Raw genomic sequence first — 26,554 nt, 5'->3', positions numbered from 1 at the left:
TGTGTGAGAGTTCCAGTTGATCCACATCTCACCAACACTTGGTAGTATCAATTTTAACATTTTGGTAATGTCTTTGAATTTTAGGCTGTCAGTGGGTGATTTTGATCTGGCAAATTTGATGGACGTCTAAACAATGAGGGTTAATGGGACAGGCATTTTCCCAAAAGAAGAAAACTATTTTACCCTGATTGCTTTGTTTGCAAGGGGTTATTTTTGATTACTTTAGGCCTTTGGATAAATTTATTTGAAAACTTTATATTATTCTAATATAATTCTCATCAAAAAACTTTTTGTGGTTGTTTTAAAAGTCTCTTTGGACATACGTGTTGGATTCTGTGGGGTCGCTTTTCAGTTCAGTAGCTAACTTATTTCTTAACTCCTAAAATATGTTGATAATAAAGACATTTCTACAAAGAAGAAAAGGGAAGTTTCCCTCTGAGGTAAACTGGACGTATAGAAAGGAATGCTTACTGATATACCCTTTAACTATAATGTTTAAGGTGCCAAAAATGTGCCAAAAGCCTAAAAAATTAGGCTGCAAGAGAAAAGAAACTTGGCAAATGTACTAGTGGTTACTGATTTATTAAATCATGTTGTTCTCATTTTAGGAAACATGGAGTTGGAACCTAAGTGAGTGTGACTCAGAGAATTTCATTCTGTCAAATGCTGGGGCCACAGCCCTGGGAAGTTCATAGCACTAGGGCAGCTTGAGATGGTCAAAGCCGATGATCAGGAGGCACGGGTGCCTTAACGGTGGTACCATCACAGGGAGAGAGCATGACCATTCCAGGTTTGGAAGGAAGCAGCTGGAAACTTCATTGACTTCAGAATTCTATCGTAGATTAGCCTTGAACTCTGGAGGAAAGGTGTCTGAGGTATGCTGATAAATGGGGAGGGGAGAAGTATGAAGTAGGATTATCACAGTTTGCTCCTGCTAGGCGAGCTGCACAGAGAAAAGCAACACTACCTCTCAGAGGTGGGATTGGTTTTCTTGTTTCACACTGTTATTAATATTTTACTTCAAGGACTCTAAGTCCTCTCTTAGGAATGATGTTTAATATTTATTTTATTCAATACCTACACAGATCCATCACAGTCAATTTGTCCTCAGTCAACTAGAATATTACTCAAGGTTGCAGATATAAATGGCAATGGTCAAAAGGAGAAATAGTCCTGGGTTTAAACTTGTGATACCAGCAGCTCAAGGATGGAGAGGAAGCATGGAAAATACATAGTTATGTGGAACCCTTCAGAAACCAGCCTGTGAGTATTTGTTGTTTTATTTGATATGTCGTCTATATTAATTTTATTTCTGATCTAAATAGAAAACCCTAATGCTTTTCATATTATATCACAGAAACAATGCTTGCGTATTCTTTACCAAAAAACCGCACAATTATAATTGGTAAGGGAAAGGCAATTTATTGGCTTTTAACCAATACCTATTAATCAGAAATCCTGTATTTTTTGTGCTATACATAAACATAGTTTAAAATTTTATTTTATCTATTATTAATCTAAAATATTAGTATTTTCCTGGGAGTATAATTAAAATAATAATATGCAGTTATAACCAAGCATAAAGTGGCTTTAGCATTTTTTAAAGTATTTTTTTAAGTCTGATGTTTAGGTTTTGGTCTATAATTAATAGATTTTTGGGGCTAATTCTAAAAACTTATAATTCAAATAATTCTAATACTTGAAAATCAGAAATTAATCTTAAATATATTCTAGAAGTCCAATAAAGAAATGAAGAAACTTTGGTTCACATAGACATCATTTTGGCAGTTATGTTTTTCATACCCAAGAGTTAACCCATGGTTTAGTTTCTACATTTGTCTTGATAACAAGAACAAATACAGAAATGTAGTTTGAAATAGACAGTTTAAGAATAATTTATAAGTGTGTGGAGAAATGTTTTTTTCCAGTCATGAGATAGACTAAGGAAATCATGTTGCTCAATAAATATTTGTTGAACGGTTAAACATCAAGGAAGAGACTTCTGTCTCAAAAGCAAGAGATTTTTAAAAAATCTATTGATTCTAGTTATATGACCTCCAAGAAAGGTGTATCTGAATCCTCAGAACAGGATCTTCATTATGCTGAAATACTCAGATTAAAGCCAAAAGTAGTTGCCTTTAGTGAGGCATTAGTTCATCATTTTGGTGGTTTTTCTAGATAATAACAACGTTCAGATAATAACAGTTAGGAATGTTTCAAATCCTATAAAAACAAGGTGTAGGATATATACATATTGCTCTCTGATTAGAAATTTTACTTTAATATGGATATTTTGACATAGTGGTAGAGAAACCTACCCCATCTGAGGACAATTTTCAACCAATGCAATAAAATAGCACTTGAAAGTTACATTTGAAAAAGCAATCTAGGTTTTTTTTTTTTCTCCAAGCAAAATATTACACCTCAAATTACAATACCATAATGTTTCAATAAATATAATAAATACGTTTCAGTTGCAGTGAATAACATTAGTGACTAATTTCGAATAGCTGATTAAGCATTATTTTCAGTTCTCCATTTTTCAAAATTTAAAATTTAGTATCAAACCAGAGCCAGAACAAAACAATGATAGGAGTTAAGATTTAGATTCAGTATTTGTAATAAAACCCAAAATTCTTCATTCATGTGGTGTAGTGTAGTGGCCCCATGACTGTTGGTTTTTCACCCCTGATAAAGATACTACCCGTTGATCTTCCTTTTTAGAAAGGGCTGGGTTTCTGACAGGAGAATGAGATTCAGGAAGCTGACCTGATGAGTGAGATTTGATTTGATTACAGAGTATGTTAAATGTTTAAGTTCATCAACCTCAGGCAAATTGAGAAATGACTGAATACTAAAGCATCGTATCAACACATGTTAAAAAAAGCACAGCTATTTATAGAGCTGAATCCAGATTCCCTCAGTGCTCCTGAGTGATTGGCAGAATGTCGCTGGAATTTACTTATTCCATTGCAATTGTTAACTTCGAAAGTGTACCTCTAATACTTTACCTTGAAGGTACGCCTGTCCATATATAATCACAATAGTAGTTTTATTTTAGTGGTCAAGTTACAATGGACCAGTGTCCTACCCACACAAATAATTGACCCATTTAACATTGCTGGTCAGCAAATTTAATAACCACATAGGAATTACAAGATTTAGAAAGCGAATGTGTGAACAGTACATGTTCTATCCAGTTATGAAAAAAGTCCTAGATTATTGTATGGTGTTTCTAGAGGTAACGACATATCCCCCCAGATTTTGATATAATTGAGTCTACTTCTCTTTAAAGTAATATATTAGATATTCCCTTCTAAACCTACTTCAAAAAAACACTCTTCCAAAAAGTTTTCAAATTTTTTCTTTTACAAATCAAGTATAAAATATTTCAGATATTCAAAAGATTTAAAGAGGAATTCAACACCCTGTATCCACCACTCAGCTTAAGAAATGAAACACTGTAAGATTCTTTTAAAATGAATCAAGATTGAAGTGTGCTTAGTAGGTGTCTTGAGCCAGACTTTTTAGGAGGGGCACTCAGGCACCCAGGAGTTTCCCAAATCCCCCAAGAGCAGACTGCTTCTGGGAAGAGTGGGCAGCTCGGCAGCACCACTGACCTGATTCTGTTTTCCTGAGCCTCCCTGCTGCTCAGTACCTCCCAGGCCTTCTTCACGCTACCCCTTCATCAGGACCTGCTCACATATCCCAACACATCTTGGAGCCATATTGGCACCTGTTGGGCTCAACCTCCATCCTGTTTACCTTCCTGGAAAGTTTTACTGTCCACCTACCCAGACCAGGCCCCTCAACCGGGCCCATGGGCTGTCCCCCATGATATTCAAAAGAGAACATTTCTGATGGTTGGGTTTTCGGTAAATGGGCCAGAAAAACAAAAGCAAACAGATTAAAGAACAATGACAACAACAAAACAGGTGGGGACAATGGCCCAACAGATTTTGAAGATGAATGGGATTTATTTTATGACGAGCTGGAAGATCTTTTTAACTTGGATGTATAGCAACTTTGTGTAGTAGACGCCCCTGCCTAACTGCATACTATATAGTATAGTTCTCTCAACTGCATTTACTGCTATTAATTTGTTGATACCAAACCCTTTCTACTCCTTAATTGCCCCGACTGTTAAGTATTTTAGTACTATTGTATTTTACATATAATATGTATTTCTGACTATATTTTGTTACTTTGAAAGAAAAGACTCATTGACTTTTGTTCTTACAGAGGTGTTGTTTCAATAATGATCTTCCACAAACTCATGATACTGAAGTAAGACAACTTTTTTTTTTCCATCAAGAGCTATTTGGATCAGTGGAGTAAAATATAACTTACATGAAAAAATAGATTATATTAGTCGGGATAGTTTTACTCAGGAAGTTCGATTCAATGGATTTCCTGTTTTCCAAATGCTTAGTTCCGGTAGCCATTCTCAAGTCCAAGTCACCAGAAATTCACAGTTCAGTACCTCAGTTTCCACCATCAATCCATGTCACTGATGGTGCTGGCACGCATGTCGCCAGCGCTTGGGGACTCCTGGATGATCATGATGTACGAAGAGAGACTTCTATCATGGACAGGTAATATTTTGGTTACACATAGCTACCATTTCTGTGCAAAAAATTGAAAAAATTCATTTATTATCAGTACAATGCACAGAAAGGGAAAGCAAGGAAAGATTCGTGAGGGGTTGCCTTCTAAGAGCCAATGCTCTTCTTTCGGGGAAAAAAATGTACAAAGGAAGAGAATAGTATAAGAATCAAAGATGATGAAGCAAATTTACGGATCCTTGTTTTATGTGGGTTAAGTAGGTAGGAAAAGAGTCAATATCCTGCAATGAAAGCCTATTTTGCAAAAGAGGCTCTGGTGGAAAACAATGTGTTGTGTTTAATGCCCCAGGGCTGCTCTGTGGGTGGTCTGCCTCACTATCCTTCCCTCCTGCCTCTAAGACTGACTGTGGTCCTTCTTTCAGCCCTTCTGTCTTCAATCCTCCCATACCCAGGTTTGTCCTCATTCCTTGGTGACTTGATTCAGATCTGTGTTCCTAAATACATATTCACCTGACCTTGTGGCCATGTCTCGGTATCTTACCTTCAGGAAGAAATCTGATCTTGACTGATTATTGATGGTGTTTGGCTGTTTAGTTGGGTGTTCTGGGATCCATCATTCACCCCACCTAGTACCACCACCCTGCTTAAAGGCTCATTAAGAAGGGTCTCAGTTTAGCTCTTTTAAAAAAATTAATATAAAAAATTTTAATTCCAGTGCAGTTAACATACAGTGTTACATTAATTTCAAGTATACAATACAGTGATTCAACAGTTCTATACATCATCCAGTGCTCAACACAAGTACACTCCTTAATCCCCATCACCAATTTCACCCATTCCACATCCACCCCCCCCCAACCGTCAGTTTGTTCTCTATAGTTAAGAATCTGTTTCTTGGTTTATCTCTCTCTGGGCTTAACTTTTTTTTTTTTTTTAAGATTTTATTTATTTATTTGACAGAGACAGAGACAGCCAACGAGAGAGGGAACACAAGCAGGGGGAGTGGGAGAGGAAGAAGCAGGCTCATAGCAGAGGAGCCTGATGTGGGGCTCGATCCCATAACACCGGGATCACGCCCTGAGCTGAAGGCAGACGCTTAACCGCTGTGCCACCCAGGCGCCCCTCTGGGCTTAACTCTTGACACAAAATAAGAGACCTTTTAGGTCTAAGAGCAAAGGGAAAATGAATGACCTTGATCTGGTGGAGTTACTTAAAATGACTTTTCTTGCTTGCCAATGTATCTATCACTGAACAGAAGGAGATGTAGTTGCCATCTAGTCTTACATTATTTAACAGATGGAGGAAATATTGTTCTGGAAGGGCCACATCTTTGCAAGGGTTCAAGTGCTAAGTTAGTGGTGGACTAGCCTGAAGCTCAGTTGTGTTGCAAGGTTCTAGTCTGCCTGCACTTCATCCTGCTCCTGGTTTGATTCAGACCCCAGCACAAATAATGCCTATTTTGAGTTGTGAGGACAGTCATTTATTTTCTCCCTTTTCAAGCTTCCTTTTTGCCAATGCCTCAACCCTGACGGATGAGGTGGCATTTGGTGACTTGATTGTGCTCCTTGTTCTCTGGCTTTGGTGCTCAGTGTCTGTTCTTGATTGCCACCCTGGACATCCAACCTGGGGCTTCCTTCCCAAAACTGAAGCCCACATTTTCTAGCAGTGAGACACACTCCATTCATTTCCAAGGTGTCAGCTGTGTGCTCCTCTCTCCTCCTTCCCTGAGCTCAGTTACAAAAGTGAATGACAATGAGCTAATCACAGATTTTAAAATTGAGCAAGTGTCAGGAATTGTACCAAGTATGTTATACACGTTATTATCTTCTTTCATCCTTACAATTATCCTTGGATAGGGGACACCAAGTAGCTATATGACCTGAGCTGTCTGTTATGAACTGATTCACCAAGTCATGAAGTTGGACTTGTGTAGTGGTACACACCTTCAAGAGAAGGTACTGCAGAGGTCCCATCTTTCAATAAAAGTAGACAAGGCTTTTGAGCCTTATGACTCAGAAGATGCCATCTAGCACTGGGCAATTGTGGAAAACTGAGATGTGGAATCTAACCTCTGGAAGGCTTGATTAGACAGTCCAGTGTTTTGGAATAAACCATGTCCTATTCTGCAAATAACTATTCTCTATTTGGGACAGCTGCAGAGCCTTGTCTTGAAAGCATGTACCACTTCACTGGCCCAACTTCAATGATTCAGTGGATCAGATAAACCCATAATATCTTAACGGCCTGATGCATTCTAATGGGTCGATAAAATGAGTCAGGAAGCACATTAAAAAGTCGTGTATGTTGCCTCCAAAATAAATCAGGCCCATAAATCAATATACCACTAAGTTTGTGGACATGAAAGATAAAGCAACTTGCCTTTCACTTCAGAATGTTATCTTATGTGCATTTCCCCAGGCTGCAGAGGGCAATGCCCATAGAGCTTTCCAGGGAGGGCAGTGGTACTCCCCTCCTGATTGGATCTTTTTACTACCTGATGGAGGGCTTTTCCTCTGGGTCCTCCAGAGGGAAGCAATCACGGGATGGGTGAGAAACTCTTGTGACAAATCCAGTGCAACATATCTAGTCCCAAGCCTTTGTATTTTTAATTTATTTTTTATATTCTATCAAAGAAGTTGTGTCATTTCAGTGCCATTAAACATAATGCACCACTGTCTGGGTTTTATGCAACCAAATGAGCCAACCATTAGTGCTATTCCAAGCTCCTTAAGCTAAGACATTAAATCTAGAACCTTGAGTGGGTGTACCTGCGTCATTACATTTGGCTCAATCCCATGTTAAGATCCTTTCTTTCTGGACCAGCACCCTCAGAATACACTCCCATGCATATTTCCTATCCTTCTGTCAATATTGTTTAGATGTGTAATCCCACTTTCTGGGAATTGGCCACTGGAAAATAGCTTGAAATATAGATTATAATAATACCTTTCCGTATTACTCATAATTGAGGACATACAACAACCTAATAGGTTAGCTCAACTAATTCACACATGACATCATACTTGACATTGACATTAAATGTGTTGTTTTTAAAAATACTTTAAATTACTGGGGCAAATGCGTATGCTAAAATGTTAAATGTGAAAGAAGATACTATATGTATGTGTGTGTATGTATACAGTGATTGCAATTCAAAAAAATGTATGGTTAAAAAACAGAGGCTTTCTAATTCCTGTAGCATGAGAACAGCCACCTAGTTCTGAATCTCCCTACATTTATTTCTAAAGTCCATACAAAGTGGGAAAAAAAGAATAAACAAAACAAAAATTCCCATAATAAACATCTATTGTGTAACCCCAAAACAAAGAAGACCTATAAACTCCAGCATATGTGTAAGCAGGGTGGCAAAAAAGTTAAATCAACAGAATATTTGTTATACTATACATGCTAACAATATTAGAAGTTTGACAACACATGTTAGCACTTGTGAAAAAATGGGAATGCTGTGATGGGAGTGGGTATTCTTACAACCTTGGAAACAATTTTGGGAATATGTTGTAAAGTTGAAAAAACACACACCTGATGATCCAGGAATTTCATTCTATATTATACATCTAGAAAAAAATGATTTTAGAAAAATTTTTATAAATGTTTCTGAGAAAACATATACTAGAATATTCATAGCATCATTGTTTATAATAATGGAGCCAAGCTCAATTTCTCTCTACAGGAGAATAGGTTTAAAATCGTGTTGTATTCAATCAAGGAAATACTATAAAACAGTGAAAATGAATGGAATAGAGTGACAGGTATCAGTGTGGTTGCATTTTATAAATCTGGGCCAAAAAAACCCATATTGTGGAAAAACACAGTATGCTAGGTTTCATATACATTTTAAAACAGGCAAACAATATTATATATTTTTTGGAATATGTTAAAACATAAAAAATATATGGGAAATATAAACATCAAATTGAGAAGAGTGTTTATCTATGGTAGGAAGAGAGGGAACATGATCAGGGATAAAGACAGAGATGGCTCTAATTAAATATAAAAACATTTTTATCTCTGTGGTATCATGGAAAGATATTTGTTCTATGAGCTGCCTTAGTCCCATAGAACCCCCATCTTTACCACCCACTCTGCACCCCAAGTGAGGTTGACCACATAAGCAAAGCCCCACCTTAGAACTCTGGGCCTGCTGGTTCTGCATTGTCCACTGTACCCTGAGTAGGACTATGATGTCCCACCGGGGAGCTCTTGGATTGTATTCTAATCGCAGGTTTAGGGTTGACCCCAAACCTTCAGGCCCCATCTCTGATAACTGAGTTATGATTCTGGACCTTACAAGTCCCAATTTCTCTCTTTGCCTCACCATGTAGACCGGAGATTTTCTTAAATTATGATTCTGAGTTCCCACTGTAATAACTGGTCTATTTGCTGCAATTGCTTAATAAGGCCCAGAGCCCTAGCCTATTCTTTTGTGTTCATGCCTGCAGACTGCAGACCTTTTAGCAAACCTGAACTCCTAGATCCAGGACCCCGCTGGACATGTGTCTGCATAGCTGATAGTGGCCTGCACTTTGAATCTCTTGGATGGCTGAGTCCTGCCATTAGTCTGGTGTTTGGATAGAATGTGCAGAGTCATGGGCAATGAGCTGTGTCTCCACCCTGGGAATTACCAAGTGGTTGCTGTTACTTGGAACCTGATTTCCAGCACTCTCTAGCCTTGCGGGCAGGTCTGATTCCAGATGGTAGCACCACCCTGGCCTTGCTTACAGTAAACATCCGTACTTCCCTACCAGAGCCTCTAAAGGTTCAACAGTTGTATGATCTTTCCAATAAATTTAGCCTCTAATTTTTTTCACCTTTTCTCCTCAGTCTTCTTTGGGCGCAGGGTGGTATAGATTAGGCACTCAACAAATGGCTATAGACAGTAAAAGAATGGGAAGTCTGAGGTCCACACACTCTAATCTTTTTTTTTTTTTCTTTTTTAGAGAGAGAATGCTTGTGAGCACAGGGGAGGGGCAGAGAGAATATTAAGTAGGCTCCACACTCAGCGTGAAGCCCCGTATGGGGGCTTGATCTCATGACTCTGAGATCATGACCCGGAAATCATGACCTGAGCTGAAATCAAGAGTGTGACGCTTAACTGAGCCACCCAGTCACCCCGTACACTCTAAATCTTAATTTGGGCTTATAAAATTTCACTTAAAGCACATGTATCTCATCAGGAAAGTGAGAATAATAATAATTCTTGTAGGTGTTGTAAGGATTGGCTCTGAGCAGTGTGGTATACCCACCGGAATAGGCATAAATATCCCTGTAACGTTAATAATATTGTTAATCATATCTTACGTCAGAGACTGTCCAAGGTACCATTGTTTGCTGCAATCCAGCAATAGCTGAAACTTTTTATTCTTTTATTTTTTTATTTTATTCTTTTATTCTTCTTCTTTTTTTTTTTTTAAAGATTTTATTTATTTGACAGAGAGAGAGACAGCCAGCGAGAGAGGGTACACAAGCAGGGGAAGTGGGAGAGGAAGGAGCAGGCTCATAGCGGAGGAGCCTGATGTGGGGCTCGATCCCGTAACGCCGGGATCACGCCCTGAGCCGAAGGCAGACGCTTAACCGCTGTGCCACCCAGGCGCCCCTATTCTTCTTCTTATCTGCATTTTAAAAAAGCCAGTTATGAGTCAGTTTACCAACTGAAGACTTTATAAATTAGTATTTCAGAGCAATAAGAATAAGGAAGGATATGTTAGTTATCTTTAAAAAACTGTAAAATTTCTACAAACCACATATATAGTCCCTCAGATGAAGTGCTTGGGTGAGATGTGTCTTATAATTCAAATTTTTAAAAATCTTATAAAGACAATATGAAACATTATACAACACCCTCATCAGGAGTATGGTAGTAAACCTGCACTAGATACCAATAGTTTTGTAATTAAACATGTGACTAATCATGCCAAATTTATTAAAGACTATAAATAGCCTTATTAGTTCTGATTAACTTTTGCTGCCAAAGAAATTTGTGACAAATATAGAAAATAATTTGCTTTCAAAGCCTTTTGGATTTTGGAATTGTGCATCAAGAATTGCAGACCCGTATTTTGAAGAAAAAATTGTTTAGTTTTGGGTGTCCCCAGATACAGCAGGACCAGAGTTTAAGTCCGTTGAAGGAACAAGGAAAATGTTGGCTTGGTAAAAAAGAGAACTTCTGAACCGTGAAGGTCACCATAAATTGGAATATCAGACCCTGCAGAAGCCATAAATTCCCAATGCCTGTGGTCAAACAGAGATGCATTATGCAGTTTCTGTTTATTCTGGAGAAGCTGATGTATTTACCATTATGGAACCAATTTCCCAACATACAAAACACATACATCTTGAAATAAATAAAAAAAGAACATTCTTTGGTTAAACAAAACTACTACAATTTAAACAAATTTTAAAGTTAAAATCAAGAGCCAAACATTCAATAAATGAAAGGTAGGGGGTAAATAAGGGTTTTCTCTGTCTGAATCAATGCTGTCTGGATCTCCAGGTTTGAGACATGTGTTAGGTGCTCAATAAACAGTTGGGAATAAGTTAATGAAAGGCCATGGTCTGTGGTATAAACATATTTAAAATTTGTAAGTATTGTTCAAATGTATAATTAAGAGATTCAGTGACATACATCAAAGCATGGTTTTCTCCTGAAGTTTCTATTTTAAGTAAAGCTAATTATTCTAATTCCATTGTTTTACTGAAATACTTTTTAAACTACTTTTGATTCAGTGAAGGAACACCTGCTATGGAGATTGAGTCAGCTTTGATAAATACAATAAAAAACACCCTGATAGTGTTATGATCACAATATTTAAAACACATTTGCTGAAAGTTTCAGTTTTCATTTTTTTTTTAAAGATTTTATTTATTTATTTGACAGAGAGACAGCCATCGAGAGAGGGAACACAAGCAGGGGGAGTGGGAGAGGAAGAAGCAGGCTCCCAGCAGAGGAGCCCGCTGTGGGGCTCGATCCCAGGACTCCGGGATCATGCCCTGGGCCGAAGGCAGATGCTCAATGACTGAGCCACACAGGCGCCCCTCATTTTTAACTTTACTTCAAATGATTGCTTCTAATTGCTTTGATAATAAATGTGATAGGACACTTTGAAAATACATTTTTCTTCCTTTTTTTTCACAATGATCTTTTATACTTTTGAATTAATTGGGTTGCATATCTATAGTTTACTTAGGCTTGAAATTCTGTGCCTGATTGCTTGGTTTTAATGTGAATAACAGAATGAAAAACAAAATGTAATAATCCCTTTCTCTAAAATATCCAAGACCAGAGGGATGCAGCTCTCATATTGGCTCTTGTATTATTAACTGACCGAAGAAGTAATAATCAAAGCATAGTGAAATTTCAGGCAAGAAAGATTTGTTTGAGTAACATGATTAAAAAAATAGTTTTGACTTAGACTTTCGGATAACAATGCAATTAACCTGTCTATTAGATGAATGAGAAATAGAAATTTCCCCCTAAAGATTGGCCAGTTATCAAACAATTCCCTCAACTACTGTCAGCCAGTGAGAACTTCAGGTTTCTTTTTGGCTATAAATCCTGTGAACAAAGACTTTTTATAGGAGATTTTGACAGAACGAGTAATACCCATCCTCTCTGTTCTTTATAACAATCCAGGTGTGTTCTGTTTTTTTCTGTTGACCTTTGGATGGAGACATTCACGAGAATTGTTAATAATCCTTGCTGAAGTATTGTTCTTCACAAAACAAAGAAAATTCTAATTTTTACATAGTAAATTTAGCAATGGGACAATGTGTTGTTCAATTTTGTGCTATTTTTAATAAATTTAATATTTTATATGTTTTTCTTCCAAACTTTGGGACCGAGCCTTGCTGCAACTACTAGATCAATTCGATTATGAGCATGAGATCAAGTGATGGAGTAAACTTTCACTCTCTATTATGCCATTGCTGTAATGTATGGATGCTGTCATAAAATGATGGAGTTTTACCTACACCCTGGGTATATTGCATTAGTACCAAATTAAAATAAATGCCTCCTAAAAATATAAGTATAGTGATATTTTGAAGCAAATACCGTCAAATTTATACCACTTGTTTGGTAATTTTATCATTCTGATTTTCAAGTAAATCAGTTTATTAGAAGGTCATGTTTAATATTATTAACATCTTTGACTGATGTGTGTCTTTTGCAGTCCATGACCATACATACGCGTCACTGGTTTTGTTTCAACAGGAGTAAGAGTAGTCATTATGTTTTTACTCCTCTTTAGAACAAATCCCTTCCCAGCTTTTCAATTTTTTGGCTGTTTTCTATGTTTTTTATGTCTTAAGTTTTGAGGCTATGTCATTTCAGATCCAGTAAAACTACTTAAGCTGAAGGTGTTGAATATGATTATAAGAGAAATTTCAAAGGATCAAAGAATCCAGAATCCAAAAGTGTCAGATACAAAGAACACAGTGGTATGGTCTGTTTTGCTTGCTACCAAATTTTTTGTACTAGGAAAAGTGCCTGATACACTTTAGAAACTCAATAGCCTCACCCATGGAGTGAATAAATCAGTAAAAATTTGTCCTTTTTCAATTTGAGGCAAACTAGATTTCTTGACAAAACAACAACAAAACTCTTTCTCAAGATTTTCAATATTCTTTTTTTTAATGTTTTTTTATTACATTATGTTAGTCACCATACAGTACATCCCTGGTTTCTGATGCAAGGTTCGATGATTCATTAGTTGCATATAACACCCAGTGCACCATGCAATATGTGCCCTCCTTACTACCCATCACCAGTCTATCCCATTCCCCCACTCCCCTCCCCTCTGAAACCCTCAGTTTGTTTCTCAGAGTCCATAGTCTCCCATGCTTCATTCCTCCTTCTGATTACCCCCCTTTCTTTATCCCTTTCTTCCCCTACCGATCCTCCGAGTTCTTATGTTCCATAGATGAGAGAAATCAATATTCTATCACTTCTTTGGCATCATTGCCTAGGAAGTGGATTCTAATCATTTTTGAATGCATGTAAATTCCTGAGTAACTGACCAAGTAGGCTTCCAGACACCAGCCTTGAGATTGAAAAGGTGAAGCCATCCTAAGTCCATGGGTGATTAAGAGATGGTGTCCACAAGGGGTAAGAAAACATTCTTGCTTGGGTAAAGAGAAAGCAACAGCAAACTTCCAACTCACAATTTTTTCTTGGGTTGATCCTTAAATAGAAGACAGATGTCTGAAAGATGGGGCCAAAGGGAAGAAAAAATAATTATGTAAGATTTTCAAGTTCCTTTCTGCCAGGAGGGTCGTTGAGGGAGTCATCACAGTAGTGCTCAAAGGCTGTATTGGTTTTCCATGATTAACACTTCATTTCCTTCTCTGAAGTGGATTGCATTTCAGTGAATAACTGCTTATTACTTAGTTTAATCCTCACCTGCACTGACGCATCAGAGTTGATTTTCCACTAGTCATTTAAAATATTTCTCAGGGTTGCAGGTATAAAGGGCCACGCGGGAATTGAGAAGTATTCTTGGAGTTAAGCCTGTAGCAGAAGTGCAAGAATGGACAGAAAGCATGGAAAATATGTAGTAAATGTTGAATACTCTGAAAACCAGTCTGTGAGTATTGTTGCCCTATTTTAATACTTTGCCTATATTACTATTTGATTTTCAGCTTTTAAGATCAATGAATCTCTTTACTATTATGTGGTCAATGTCAAAATTTTGCATTATTCTCCAAAAGGAAGAGTAGCCATGTATTAAAGTTTTCTGCTTCAACTTTTCATATTATATTCTTCTGTATTATACTTTAGAAATTGTTTTGTATATTTGCTAATTTAAAGCATTAGCAATGTTTCCATTTATTTGATATACAAATAAATCCATTTGACTTTCTATATTCACTATCATGTAAACATAAAGCTCCAATGATATCTTTGGTTTGGTTTTGAAGTAATGTTTTTATAATTTGATTCTTCACATTTATAAACCAAACCTATTAGAACTTAGATTTCTAAATATGCTGAAATTTCAGCATATTATCATTAGGCCTAAGAAAGAAATCCTCTAAAAAGCCCTACTTTGTATAAAAATGTGGTCATTGTATCTATTTTTTTATGTTTTACACGAAGAATCAAGCCTTCACTGTGAGTATTGTTGTTATGAGTTCTTTTTATATCTGAACAAATAATCTTTGATATGAGAACAAAGGATAGAAATGTGCTAAAAATTAAAATAGTAAGTTAAAATTCACTGCCTGAAGAATAAATGAAAAATTTTCCCTTTGCAATTTGGAGCTGTGGCAATTAGCCTGTATTAATTGCCTACAAGACAAGCCAAAGAAGAAAGTCTTTGCTCTGTAAGTATTAGGTGAAAAAAGAATCCCCTGGAGAATTGTTGGTGTACCAAAAGAAAAAGGTCTTGTCCTTGGAGCCATCATACAAAGGACTGTCCTGAAGCTGTTCTCCTTGTCATTCTGAGTTTGATACTCTATGATTGGATCTTCAGGACGCCTGAATACTCAAAAGGAGAAAAAGAATCCTTTAGCCAGGTATTCATCATCTTCATAGCTTCTCTAGATAAAAACAAACTTGAAGATGTTGACAAATATTATTTTGAGTTGTTTTTATAGCGTCTATCTAGATAGGTGGCTGAATATTTCACTTTATTTTGGATATTTAAAGCACAGTATTTTTCTCTTAAGACCAAATTCAACAATGAAGTTTAAGAATTATTTGAAGATTATAAACAAACAGAATAAATTTTGGTGTTTGGTTTTTCTGTTGGGATATATGAGACCTTAAGTTAATCCTTTAAAGTCAGCAGGCAAACCCAAAGAACTCTTTGGTAACTATAGCTAATTCACTTCAGTTGCCTATGGCTATTTAGCTAAGGCTATTTATCTGATTAAACATTTGCAGCTCTTTAACTGTTCCAATTTTGTGTAGAGAACCCACCTATATTAAAACCCAGAGCAACGTAGCACAGTAAAAATTATTACTTGGGCTGCAGTATTACTCCAAAGCTGAGCCTAGATCATAGGTTCTCCACCCTAAGTGTAGACACCACCCATCATTTTTCTTCTTTGAAAGGACTGAGATTCCATCAGGGCCAGAAAATTCTGGAAAACTGGCCTGGTGAGTGAATTTTACTTTGTTTACAAAGTGCATTAGAATATTTAAGTTCATCAGCCACCAGCAAACTGGATAATAACTAAAGCATCAGCACTTAGCAAAATAAGCAAGGTTGTTACTAAAGGTAAGTCCAACATTACTAAAATTTATCTAGGAAATAACATGGAGTTTGTTTAGTTTAATTCAATAAAACATAGAGCTGTTTTCTTTATTTCTTTGATATAACAGAAAAATCTAACTTTAAAACTCTTTACTGCCAGGAGTATTCCACCTTATCTACATTTAAAAACAATCATATTTATTTTTTATGTTGTTCATGGTTGTTCTCCAATGGACCAATAAGCACCTACAATTCTAATCTGACAGTTTTATGGAACTCATGTGTTGATGGGCCAGCAATTTTTATAGCTATTTAGTAATGGGTTATTAAATCAACATGACCCAAGACAACTGGTTGTAGCAACAGTAGGAATAAAAACGCTGCTGCTACTACTACCACTACTACCACTGACAGCCAGTGCTTAACAGAATGCATACAGACATTACTTTAACCCTCCTCCAGTTATTTACTCATTAACCATCATAGTAAATCTACAGTGGGTAGTTCTAATTTTTGCCTTTGGAAGAGGAGCAAGGAGTGGCAGAGATGCCCTTGACTCACAACTAGAAAGCAATATTATCATTCTATGAGATGTAGATCCCCAGACAATCCTATGTGGTTTTTGAGATGTAACAAAACTCTTGGCCCAGTTCCCTAATTCCTGAGCTTATTCCTCTCCCATTTTCGTTTCATCTTGTTCTTTCCCCTTTTAAAACACCTCTTCCCCCAAATCTTCCCCACTGAGCTCAACCCATTTTTAATCCTCATTGCCCCCTTTCTCAACAATATTTTGCAATTGTTATGCCTCCCTGTTATATTAGCATATAGGCTTCCTAAGAGTAGAGACATTTTTGTTGTTGTTGAGAACTGCTTTTACACGGCTATATGTCCAAGAGGAAGCCAGCATAAACATATCAGAAACTGAAAAATGATTTGTCTTCTGTCTCTTTGTCATGGGCATGCAAGTTCCACTGCATAGATGGAAGGAGTCTGTTTGTATGAGAATTTTTCATTAGTATAGTATAGATTAGAACACACTATATTAATATCTTACCATAGTTTAGTGTAACAATATACTATATACAGTGGAGTGGAGTGGGAAGTACACTGGCCTTAAGACTGGAAGGTTGGAGCTCCAGTGCTTGCTATTATGTCATTATGGGATGATGATGATGATGATGATGATGATGATGATGATGATGATGGTGATGATGATAACTTCACCTCTTTTTGCTTTAATATTTTCATTTCCAAAATGACCTAAACAGGTTGTACCTGATAAACTGCAAGAATTTTCTGGCTCTAAAATTCTATTCCTTATAGGAATAGAGACTTCCTAATATATGCTCACCTACAGCAGCTTGCAACATGAGGGTATTTAATATATGCAAGTAATATGGTAAAGAAGATGGGATGACATACATTCCTGATCTGGAATATCGGTAACTTTTTTATAATGCAATATATAATCATCTGTCTAGATTTTTTTTTTTTTGGTCTTCAGAATATAAGAAAACATTCCTTTAAAAAGTTTTGTTATGCTTTATCCCTTTAAAAGTGATACTCTTGATTATGTTTGATAGAAGAATTTAATATTAGAAATTCGACACCATGGCTTCCTATTCACTTACACTTTATTTCTATAGCCAGTCACATGTTCAGATGACCAAGAGGCTCACAGCTCTGCCTGCTGGCATCGACCTTCAAATGACACAACTGGTCATGTCTCTTCCAACTTAACTGGGGTCTGTGTGAGCCCCGGAGTCCTCGCACACTCAAGATACCCACACACAGAATTATCCAATACACAGGTAATGTTTAATATAACAGTGTTTACCCAGGTTGGAATGTGTTCTATACAGGAACGTATTTGTTCTATTCTTTCTCAGGAAATATATTTAATCATTTAATTCACCCATATTTATGTTAAGCATCTGCTGTATTCTCAGTATCATTCTAAGTCACTGTGAAGCAATTCATAAGAAGGAGAACATTTGATAATCTCTGTATTGGAACAGCTAATGTTCAAGTTGGGGACTCAAATATTTGCACAGATAGAGAATATATGTGAAAAAAGGAATAAATGTAAAGTATAAATGTAGGTGGGGAGAGGCAGAGGAGCAAATATGCCGGCAATGTAGGGTTTAATACACAAATTAGACGTGATGGGAGATTGTGTCATATTCAAAGTTTCAAGGGTCGTACTCAATTGGTGATCACCTACCTTATTTTCTTCTACTGTTCTAGCCTCTGGACCTGTATGTTGCACATTCTATAGGTTTCTTTGATCTGACCTCTGACACATATGGCCTTGACATAGAAACCTGACTCTGTTCTCCAGATTTCTTCCACTAGCTTTGGAGACTAGATCCAGCTCTCTTTGGTTGCTGACCTTATCCATTGGCTGAATTAACTTTACCTCAGGACTGTATCTCTCCGTCTTTAGCCCTATTATAGCAATTTGATCTTGACTTTAAATTACTTATTCCTAGAAGCTCTGACGGCCAGGGAGACAGAGGAATGTATTAGCGAATTGGAGGATGGGTTAGTAGAAGAAAAAGCAAAAATAGAAGCTGGACTTAAAAAAATCCACGCCCACGAATGTAGGTTACGGGAGATTACTGACTCAATGAAACGATCCAATGTCAGAATCATCGGCATCCCCGAGGGGGTGGAGAAAAACAGAAGAGATATTTGAACAAATTGTAGCTGAAAACTTCCCTAATCTAGCGAGGGAAACAAACATTCGTGTCCAAGAGGCAGAGAGGACCCCTCCCAAGCTCAACCACGACAAACCTATGCCACGTCACGTCATAGTGTAATTCGCAAATATTAGATCCAAGGATACAGTATTGAAAGCGGCCAGGGCAAAGAAATTTCTCACGTACCAAGGCAAAGGTATCAGAATTGTGTCAGACCTGTCTACACAGACCTGGAATGAGAGAAAGGGATGGGGGGGGCATTTTTAAAGTTCTTTCAGAGAAAAACATGCAGCCAAGGATCCTTTATCCAGCAAGGCTGTCATTCAGAATTGATGGAGAAAGAATCGCCAGTCATTAACCAATTTCATAACCACAAAACCAGCCCTACAGGAGATAGTAAGGGGGGTTCTATAAAGGTAAAAAGGCCCCAAGAGTGATACAGAACAGAAAGTCACAACCAATACAAACAAAGACTTTACTGGCAACATGGCATCATTAAAATCATATCTCTCAGTATTCAGTCTCAATGTGAATGGCTTAAATGCTCCCATAAACGCCACAGAGTTGCAGATTGGATAAAAAGAAATGACCCATCCATTTGCTGTCTACAAGAGACTCATTTTGAACTCAAAGATACATTCAGACTGAAAGTAAAGGGATGGAGTAACATCTTTCATGCAAATGGACCTCAAAAGAAAGCTGGGGTAGCAATTCTCATATCAGATAAATTGGATTTTAAACTAAAGACTGTACTTAGAGACACAGAAGGGCACTATATTATTCTTAAAGGATATATCCAATAAGTGGATATGACAATTATAAATATATATGCTCCCCAACAGGGGAGCAGCAAGATACACAAGCCAACTCTTAACAAGAATAAAGAGACATATAGATAAAAACACATTAATAGTAGGGGACCTCAACACTCCACTCTCAGAAATAGACAGAACACCCTGGCAAAAACTAAGCAAAGAATCAAAGGCTTTGAATGTCATACTCGACGAGTTGGACCTCATACATATATATAGAACACTACACACCAGAACCAAAGAATACTCATTCTATTCTAATGCCCATGGAACATTCTCAAGAATAGACCATGTTCTGGGACACAAAACAGGTCTCAACCAATACCAAAAGACTGAAATTATTCCCTGCATATTCTCAGACCACAATGCTTTGAAAGTGGATCTCAACCACAAGGGAAAATTTGGAAGAAACTCAGACACTTGGAGACTAAGAACCATCCTGCTCAGGAATGATTCGATAAACGGGGAAATCAAAAATAAAATTAAACAATTTATGGAGAACAACGAGAATGAAAACACAACGGTCCAAAACCTATGGGATACTGCAAAGGCAGTCCTAAGGGGGAAATACATAGCCATCCAAGCCTCACTCAAAAGAATAGAAAAATCTGAAATGCAGTTTTTATATTCTCACCTCAAGAAGCTGGAACAGCAACAGAGGGACAGGCCTAATCCACGCACGAGGAAGCAGTTGACCAAAATTAGAGCAGAAATCAATGAATTAGAAACCAGGAGTACAGTAGAGCAGATCAACAGAGCTAGAAGCTGGTTCTTTGAGAGAATTAATAACATTGACAGACCTCTGGCAAGACTTATCCAAAAGAATAGAGAAAGGACCCAAATTAATAAAATTATGAATGAAAAAGGAGAGGTCACAACCAACAACAATGAAATTGGAAGGATTATTAGAAACTTTTATGAACAGCTTTATGCCAATAAATTAAGCAATATGGAACAGATGGAGGCCTTCCTGGAAACCCATAAACTACCAAGACTGAAACAGGAAGAAATTGATTTTTTAAACAGGCCAATTAATTATGAAGAGATTGAGTCAGTGATAAACAACCTTCCAAAAAATAAAACTCCAGGCCTGGATGGTTTTTATCTGGGGAATTCTACCAAACATTCAAAGAAGAAATAATACCTATTCTCCTAAAGCTATTTCAAAAAATAGAAACAGAAGGAAAGCTACCAAACTCATTCTATGAAGCCAATATTACCTCGATCCCCAAACCAGTCAAAGACCCCAACAAAAAGGAGAATTACAGACCGATTTCCCTAATGAATATGGACACCAAAATCCTCAACAAGATCCTGGCTAATAGAAACCAACAGTACATTAAAAGGATTATCCATCATGACCAAGTGGGATTCATCCCTGGGATGCAAGGGTGGTTCAGCATTCGCAAAACCTTTTTCATGACACATCCCCAAAGGCAAGAGAAACAAAAGATAAAATGAACATGTGGGACTTCATCAAAATAAAAAGCTTCTGCACAGCCAAGTAAACAGTCAAAAAAACTAAGAGGCAGCCCACGGAATGGGAGAATATATTTGCAAATGATGCTACAGATAAAAGACTGGTATCCAAGATCTACAAAGAACTTCTCAAACTCAATACATGAGAAACAAATAAACAAATCATAAAATGGGCAGAAGATATGAACAGACACTTTTCCAATGAGGACATACAAATGGCTAACAGACACATGAAAAAATGTTCAAAATCATTAGCCATCAGGGAAATTCAAATAAAACCACACTAAGATACCACCTTATGCCAGTTAGAATGGCAAAAACTGACAAGGCAAGAAACAACAATTGCTGGAGAGGATGTGGAGAAAGGGGATCCCTCCTACATTGTTGGTGGGAATGCAGGTTGGTGCAGCCACTCTGGAAAACAGTGTGGAGGTCCCTTAAAAAGTTCAAAATTGAGCAACCCTATGGCCAAGCCATTGCAATACTGGGTATTTACCCCAAAGGTACAGACATAGTGAAGAGAAGGGCCATATGCAGCCCAATGTTCATAGCACCATTATCCACAATAGCTAAATCGTGGAAGGAACCGAGATGCCCTTCAACAGATGACTGGATTAAGAAGCTGTGGTGCATATATACAATGGACTATTACTCAGCTATCAGAAAGAACGAGTTCTCAACATTTGCTGCAACATGGACGGCCCTGGAGGAGATAATGCTAAGTGAAATAAGTCAAGCAGAGAAAGACAATTACCATATGATTTCTCTCATCTATGGAACATAAGAACTAGGAAGATCGGTAGGGGAAGAAAGGGATAAAGAAAGAGGGGTAATCAGAAGGGGGAGTGAAGCATGGGAGACTATGGACTCTGAGAAACAAACTGGGGCTTCAGAGGGGAGGGGGGTGGGGGAATGGTATAGACTGGTGATGGGTAGTAAGGAGGGCACATATTGCATGGTGCACTGGGTGTTATACGCAACTAATGAATCATCGAACCTTGCATCAGAAACCAGGGATGTACTGTATGGTGACTAACATAATGTAATAAAAAAAATCAAAAAATAATAATAAAATAAAGGCAAAAAAATTACTTATTCCACTTGGACATTTGGTTGGATTTCCCTGACTCTGGAATTCCTACCCTCTGTTGCTTAATCTTGCTGTAGAGGCTCTGTAGAGAGTCTGAACTTTGTTTCTTGATTCTGGATAAAGATATAAACTGTTAATGCTGTTGCTGAGACAATGTGAAAGAGTGGATGAGCTCAATAGGGTGGAGTTAGAAAATGTTTCTTCTTGTTTGTGGAGGCAAACTAATTTATGTAATCATAGGATTGAGAAGTCTTAACATCTAGTCTGCTAGTTTTTAACCCCAGCTGCATTTTAGAATTTTTTAAGAACTACCAATGGCTGAGCCCCACTCACTTGGTTACTCAATGTCTGTGGCTGCTTCAAGACTATAATGGTAGGTTGGAGTAATTGTGACCAAAACTGTATGGCTCACAAAGCTGAAACTATGTACTATCTGGCCCTTTGGCTGACCCTAAACCTAGAGTGAAAGAGACAAGGGCCTGGGAATGTGAACAATAAAGGCTGAGCATGGATACTGAGCCTCTAAAAGAAACTGGGAAGATTCTGGAGGGTGGGGGGGTTAGGAGGAAACCAATGAGAATGGAATATCACAGAAGCCCAGGGAGGTGACTCTTCAAAAGAGAGGAAGGATGGTCTTCAGAGGCAAATGTTAAAATAGAATGGTGGAGCAGTACAGAAAATCTATTCAAGAATGGTGATCATACATTTATATTGACTCTGATTTGGCCAGGTATTTGACTTTCCCTGACAGTGTGGCTGCTCAAGGACAAGTCCAGAGAAAGCAGTCATTTATTTTCCAGCTGGAGGAATGATGAGGGCAGTGCAAGAGATTTTAGGGAATTAGTGTTATTGAAAATGGACCATGGAACAAAAGGTGGATAAGGAGGTATGTGAGAAAACAAGGTCTGCTGGGCCAACATTTTTTATTATTATTAAAGATTGTATTTATTTATTTTAGAGAGAGAAGGAGAGATAATGCACCCAAGCAGAGGAAGGAGCAGAGGGAGAGGGAGAGAGAGGGAGACAATGCTCAAGCAGACTCCCTGCTGAGTGTGGAGCCCAATGTGGGTCTCGATCCCAGGACTTTGAGATCATGACCTGAGCTGAAACCAACTGAACCACCTAGGTGCCCCTGGGCCAGTGATTTCAGTAAGACTAAAGAAAGGTTGCTATAGGAGTAATTGAATAAATAAGCTGGAAGGAGAAGAGATGGTGGTGAGAGCATAGGGTTCTTGAAGGAGTGATTTTGGAAGTGGAACAGTTTGGGGTAATAACAGCATCCAGTGAAGGATTAGGTATGTAACAGAATTTATCATTGAAGTGCTGTTCTGCTTATGTGACAAGACAATGCTCTCCCCTCCCATCACTGGAAACTGGAATAAAAGAAGATGAGATATTGGTAGATTTTGATTTCTTCTAATGTTAGAAGAAGGGTGCAATTAGTTTCACCTGGATAAAAACTTGGATTTTTAAGCTTAAATTTCTTCAGTGATATATAGAGATTCTAATCATGTTAATGCACTAAGGTATAAATAACACAAAAGAGATGAAAAATCACAAGCATTTTTGTTTTTCATTACTGATATTGTCATTCACACTCTTCCTAGGTAAAAGGAAATTGCTGTAATAATTGGTCTCTGTGGAAAGTCTTTTTGGCTTGTCTTTTAGCCTCCTTGATAACCACAGCAATTGGAGTACTCATAATATGCCTGGTGAACAATAGAGGAAATGATAATTCTCCCGTTACTAGCCAGACACCCTCAAACAATGACATTTCTGGAATGACACCTACTACTTCTAAATCTGCAGTAACCAGCACTTCAACTGAACCCACAACTAAAACCACTTCCACAGAATCTACAACCACTGCAACGTCCACTGAACCTACAACCCCAGCAGCCCCCACCATCACTTCAGCAGGACCTACAACCACAGCAGCCCCCACCATCACTTCATCAGGACCTGCAACCTCAACAGCCCCCACCATCACTTCAACAGGACCTACAACCCCAACAGCCCCCACCATCACTTCAACAGGACCTACAACCCCAGCAGCCCCCACCATCACTTCAACAGGACCTACAACCCCAGCAGCCCCCACCATCACTTCAACAGGACCTACAACCCCAGCAGCCCCCACCATCACTTCAACAAGACCTACAACCCCAGCAGCCCCCACCATCACTTCAACAGGACCTACAACCCCAGCAGCCCCCACCATCACTTCAACAGGACCTACAACCCCAGCAGCCCCCACCATCACTTCAACAGGACCTACAACCCCAGCAGCCCCCACCATCACTTCAACAGGACCTACAACCCCAGCAGCCCCCACCATCACTTCAACAGGACCTACAACCCCAGCAGCCCCCACCATCACTTCAACAGGACCTACAACCCCAGCAGCCCCCACCATCACTTCAACAGGACCTACAACCCCAGCAGCCCCCACCATCACTTCAACAGGACCTACAACCCCAGCAGCCCCCACCATCACTTCAACAGGACCTACAACCCCAGCAGCCCCCACCATCACTTCAACAGGACCTACAACCCCAGCAGCCCCCACCATCACTTCAACAGGACCTACAACCCCAGCAGCCCCCACCATCACTTCATCAGGACCTGCAACCTCAACAGCCCCCACCATCACTTCATCAGGACCTACAACCCCAGCAGCCCCCACCATCACTTCAACAGGACCTACAACCCCAGCAGCCCCCACCATCACTTCAACAGGACCTACAACCCCAGCAGCCCCCACCATCACTTCAACAGGACCAACAGCCACCACCATCACTTCAACTGAATATAAAATCACAAAAGCTACAACCACTGCTTCAAGTGAAACCACATCTTACCCCCTTTAACAGAATCTACAACTGTTGCAACTTCACTAACAATAAATGCCATTATAACTTAACCTTAGTGGACAACCAGAACAGTTACCATCTCCTCGACCGAAGCCACAGCTCGACTTACTTCATTTGAATCTACATTCTCACTTTAATAGAATTATCATCAGTTGTCACAATGTTCTCTTCTATAGCAAGTTATGCTTTAGTTATGATCACTACAATCTAGCCTACAACCATCCTCCTCCACTGGCTCTGCCCCCTAACTGTAGCTGCCTCTTCTTTAGTACCTGCTGAGTCTGTATCTACCACCATCACTACGTTATACTTGCAGCAGCTACCGTGGTGTCCCTTGAAGAATGGTAACTTAGACAATGAGCAATGGAATAATTATCTGAATTTTCACCAGATCAATACTTAGGCGTTCCAAAAATCTTAATACTGATTTTATTTTTAAGAAGTTGAACATTTATGCCATACAGATCTGCTTTTGTTTCTGTATTTCAAAATAATATAATTTCATATAGGCAAGATAACCCAATTTATTTAGGAAATCTTTAAGAAATTTTATATAAAACCTTAGAGTAAAATTAGTCATTTAGATTTTAATATGAATTGGTTTCTATTCAGAACATTGCACTTTTCTGTACACAAATTACATGCATAATAAACAAATTTTATATGTGGAGATTTAAACAAACATATGCAGAGAAAATTTTAGAATTTAGAATTTTTCTTTATGGTGAAGTTTATGTTTCTGCAGTTTCTCTTTAGATTGAAATTACCTTTTAAGCAACCATATTTAATTTGCATTAATATTAGTGAAAGTGCATTTGAATCTCTATTTTAAAATTAATTTTTTGCAAAAATCTCATAAGTCAATCAATTAAGACATGTCTTAAGTCCCAACTCCGTACTGAAGTATGGAAGATACAGAAGAACAAAGTAACAGTGCAGATAAGTAGTAAATTCATTAACTTATACTCTGTTACTATTGAATTCCTAATAATTCTAGTAGGTTCAAATTATAATTGCTGATATCCCAGACTTACTCAGTCAGGATCTTTAGATTGCAACTAGTAATCTATTACTTAAAAAACTTCACAGGTGTTTGTAATGTCCAGGCAGGTTTGAGAATCACTGGCTCAAAGGTCATAGTCTAAGAATGACATTATTAGTGTGATATAAATTTTAAATTAAAATATTGAAAATCGGAATCATGTTCAAGGCATGCAAAAAAAAGAATTATAGACCTAGTTATGTGCAAAAAACCTTACTTACTCAGTTATATATAGATCAAAAGGGGTTTGTTTTATTTACTACATTATATAAAAAATATTTTCAAGAAAAATTTATATTAAAGCTTCTGGGAAAACTAAACTATTTAAAATTTCTTAAAATTGGACCACAGTGGGGGCACCTGGGTGGCTCAGTCAGTTAAGCATCTGCCCTCGGCTCGCGTCATGATCTCAGGGTCCTGGGATTGAGCCCTGAGTCTGTTCTCCCTCTCTCTCTGCCCCTCCCCCACCACTCATGCTCTCTCTCTTACTTTCTTTCAAATAAATAAATAAAATCTTAAAAAAAAATTGGACCAAAGTGAATACTCATTGTTCTTACTAGCTATTATTTTCATTAGAGGTGCTTAGAAGTAATGACATTTTAGTAAATGCATTAATTTAGATTTTTAATAATGCACATTGGTCTTTCCTCTCCTTCTTGCTGTTTTATGAGATCTTTAAATCTTTTACGAGATATTTAAACCATCACTGATTAGACCATTCGGTTTTTGACTTGGAGTTATCATTTTGTGATTCTTTCACAGGTCTGCTAGTCGT

At 37.9% G+C, this 26,554-nt stretch overlaps 2 protein-coding genes across 2 annotated transcripts in view; both read left to right on the top strand.

Annotated features, from left to right (window-relative positions):
- The first annotated feature begins 688 nt into the window (after positions 1-688).
- Positions 689-24,734, top strand: LOC148108467 (uncharacterized). The gene is made up of 5 exons (XM_087869702.1): positions 689-976; positions 1,086-1,263; positions 14,038-14,167; positions 17,428-17,592; positions 23,472-24,734. Exons 3-5 carry the CDS (start codon positions 14,111-14,113, stop codon positions 24,732-24,734), a joined length of 1,485 nt encoding a protein of 494 aa, XP_087725828.1. The 5' UTR covers positions 689-976; positions 1,086-1,263; positions 14,038-14,110.
- Positions 17,489-26,554, top strand: part of DYNAP (uncharacterized) — a 40,704-nt gene continuing 31,638 nt past the window's right edge. Inside the window, exon 1 of the mRNA XM_087869788.1 lies at positions 17,489-17,592. The gene's annotated coding sequence lies outside the window, so the exon portion shown is untranslated. The remainder of the gene's footprint in view (positions 17,593-26,554) is intronic.

The sequence above is a fragment of the Ursus americanus genome, chromosome 19, assembly GCF_024610735.1.
Source record: "Ursus americanus isolate L20-20 chromosome 19, mUrsAme1.1.p, whole genome shotgun sequence".
Taxonomy (NCBI): Eukaryota; Metazoa; Chordata; class Mammalia; order Carnivora; family Ursidae; genus Ursus; species Ursus americanus.
Note: the sequence above shows the minus strand (reverse complement) of the source record. Positions and strands in the feature narration are given on the sequence as shown.

Excerpts from the sequence above, each read along its gene's own strand:
- LOC148108467 (XM_087869702.1), top strand. The coding sequence starts at position 14,111 with ATGGACAGAAAGCATGGAAAATATGTAGTAAATGTTGAATACTCTGAA. Across the intron at positions 14,168-17,427 it reads AATACTCTGAAAACCAGTCT|CCAGTCACATGTTCAGATGA; the intron begins GTGAGTATTGTT and ends TTATTTCTATAG. Across the intron at positions 17,593-23,471 it reads CAGAATTATCCAATACACAG|GTAAAAGGAAATTGCTGTAA; the intron begins GTAATGTTTAAT and ends CACTCTTCCTAG.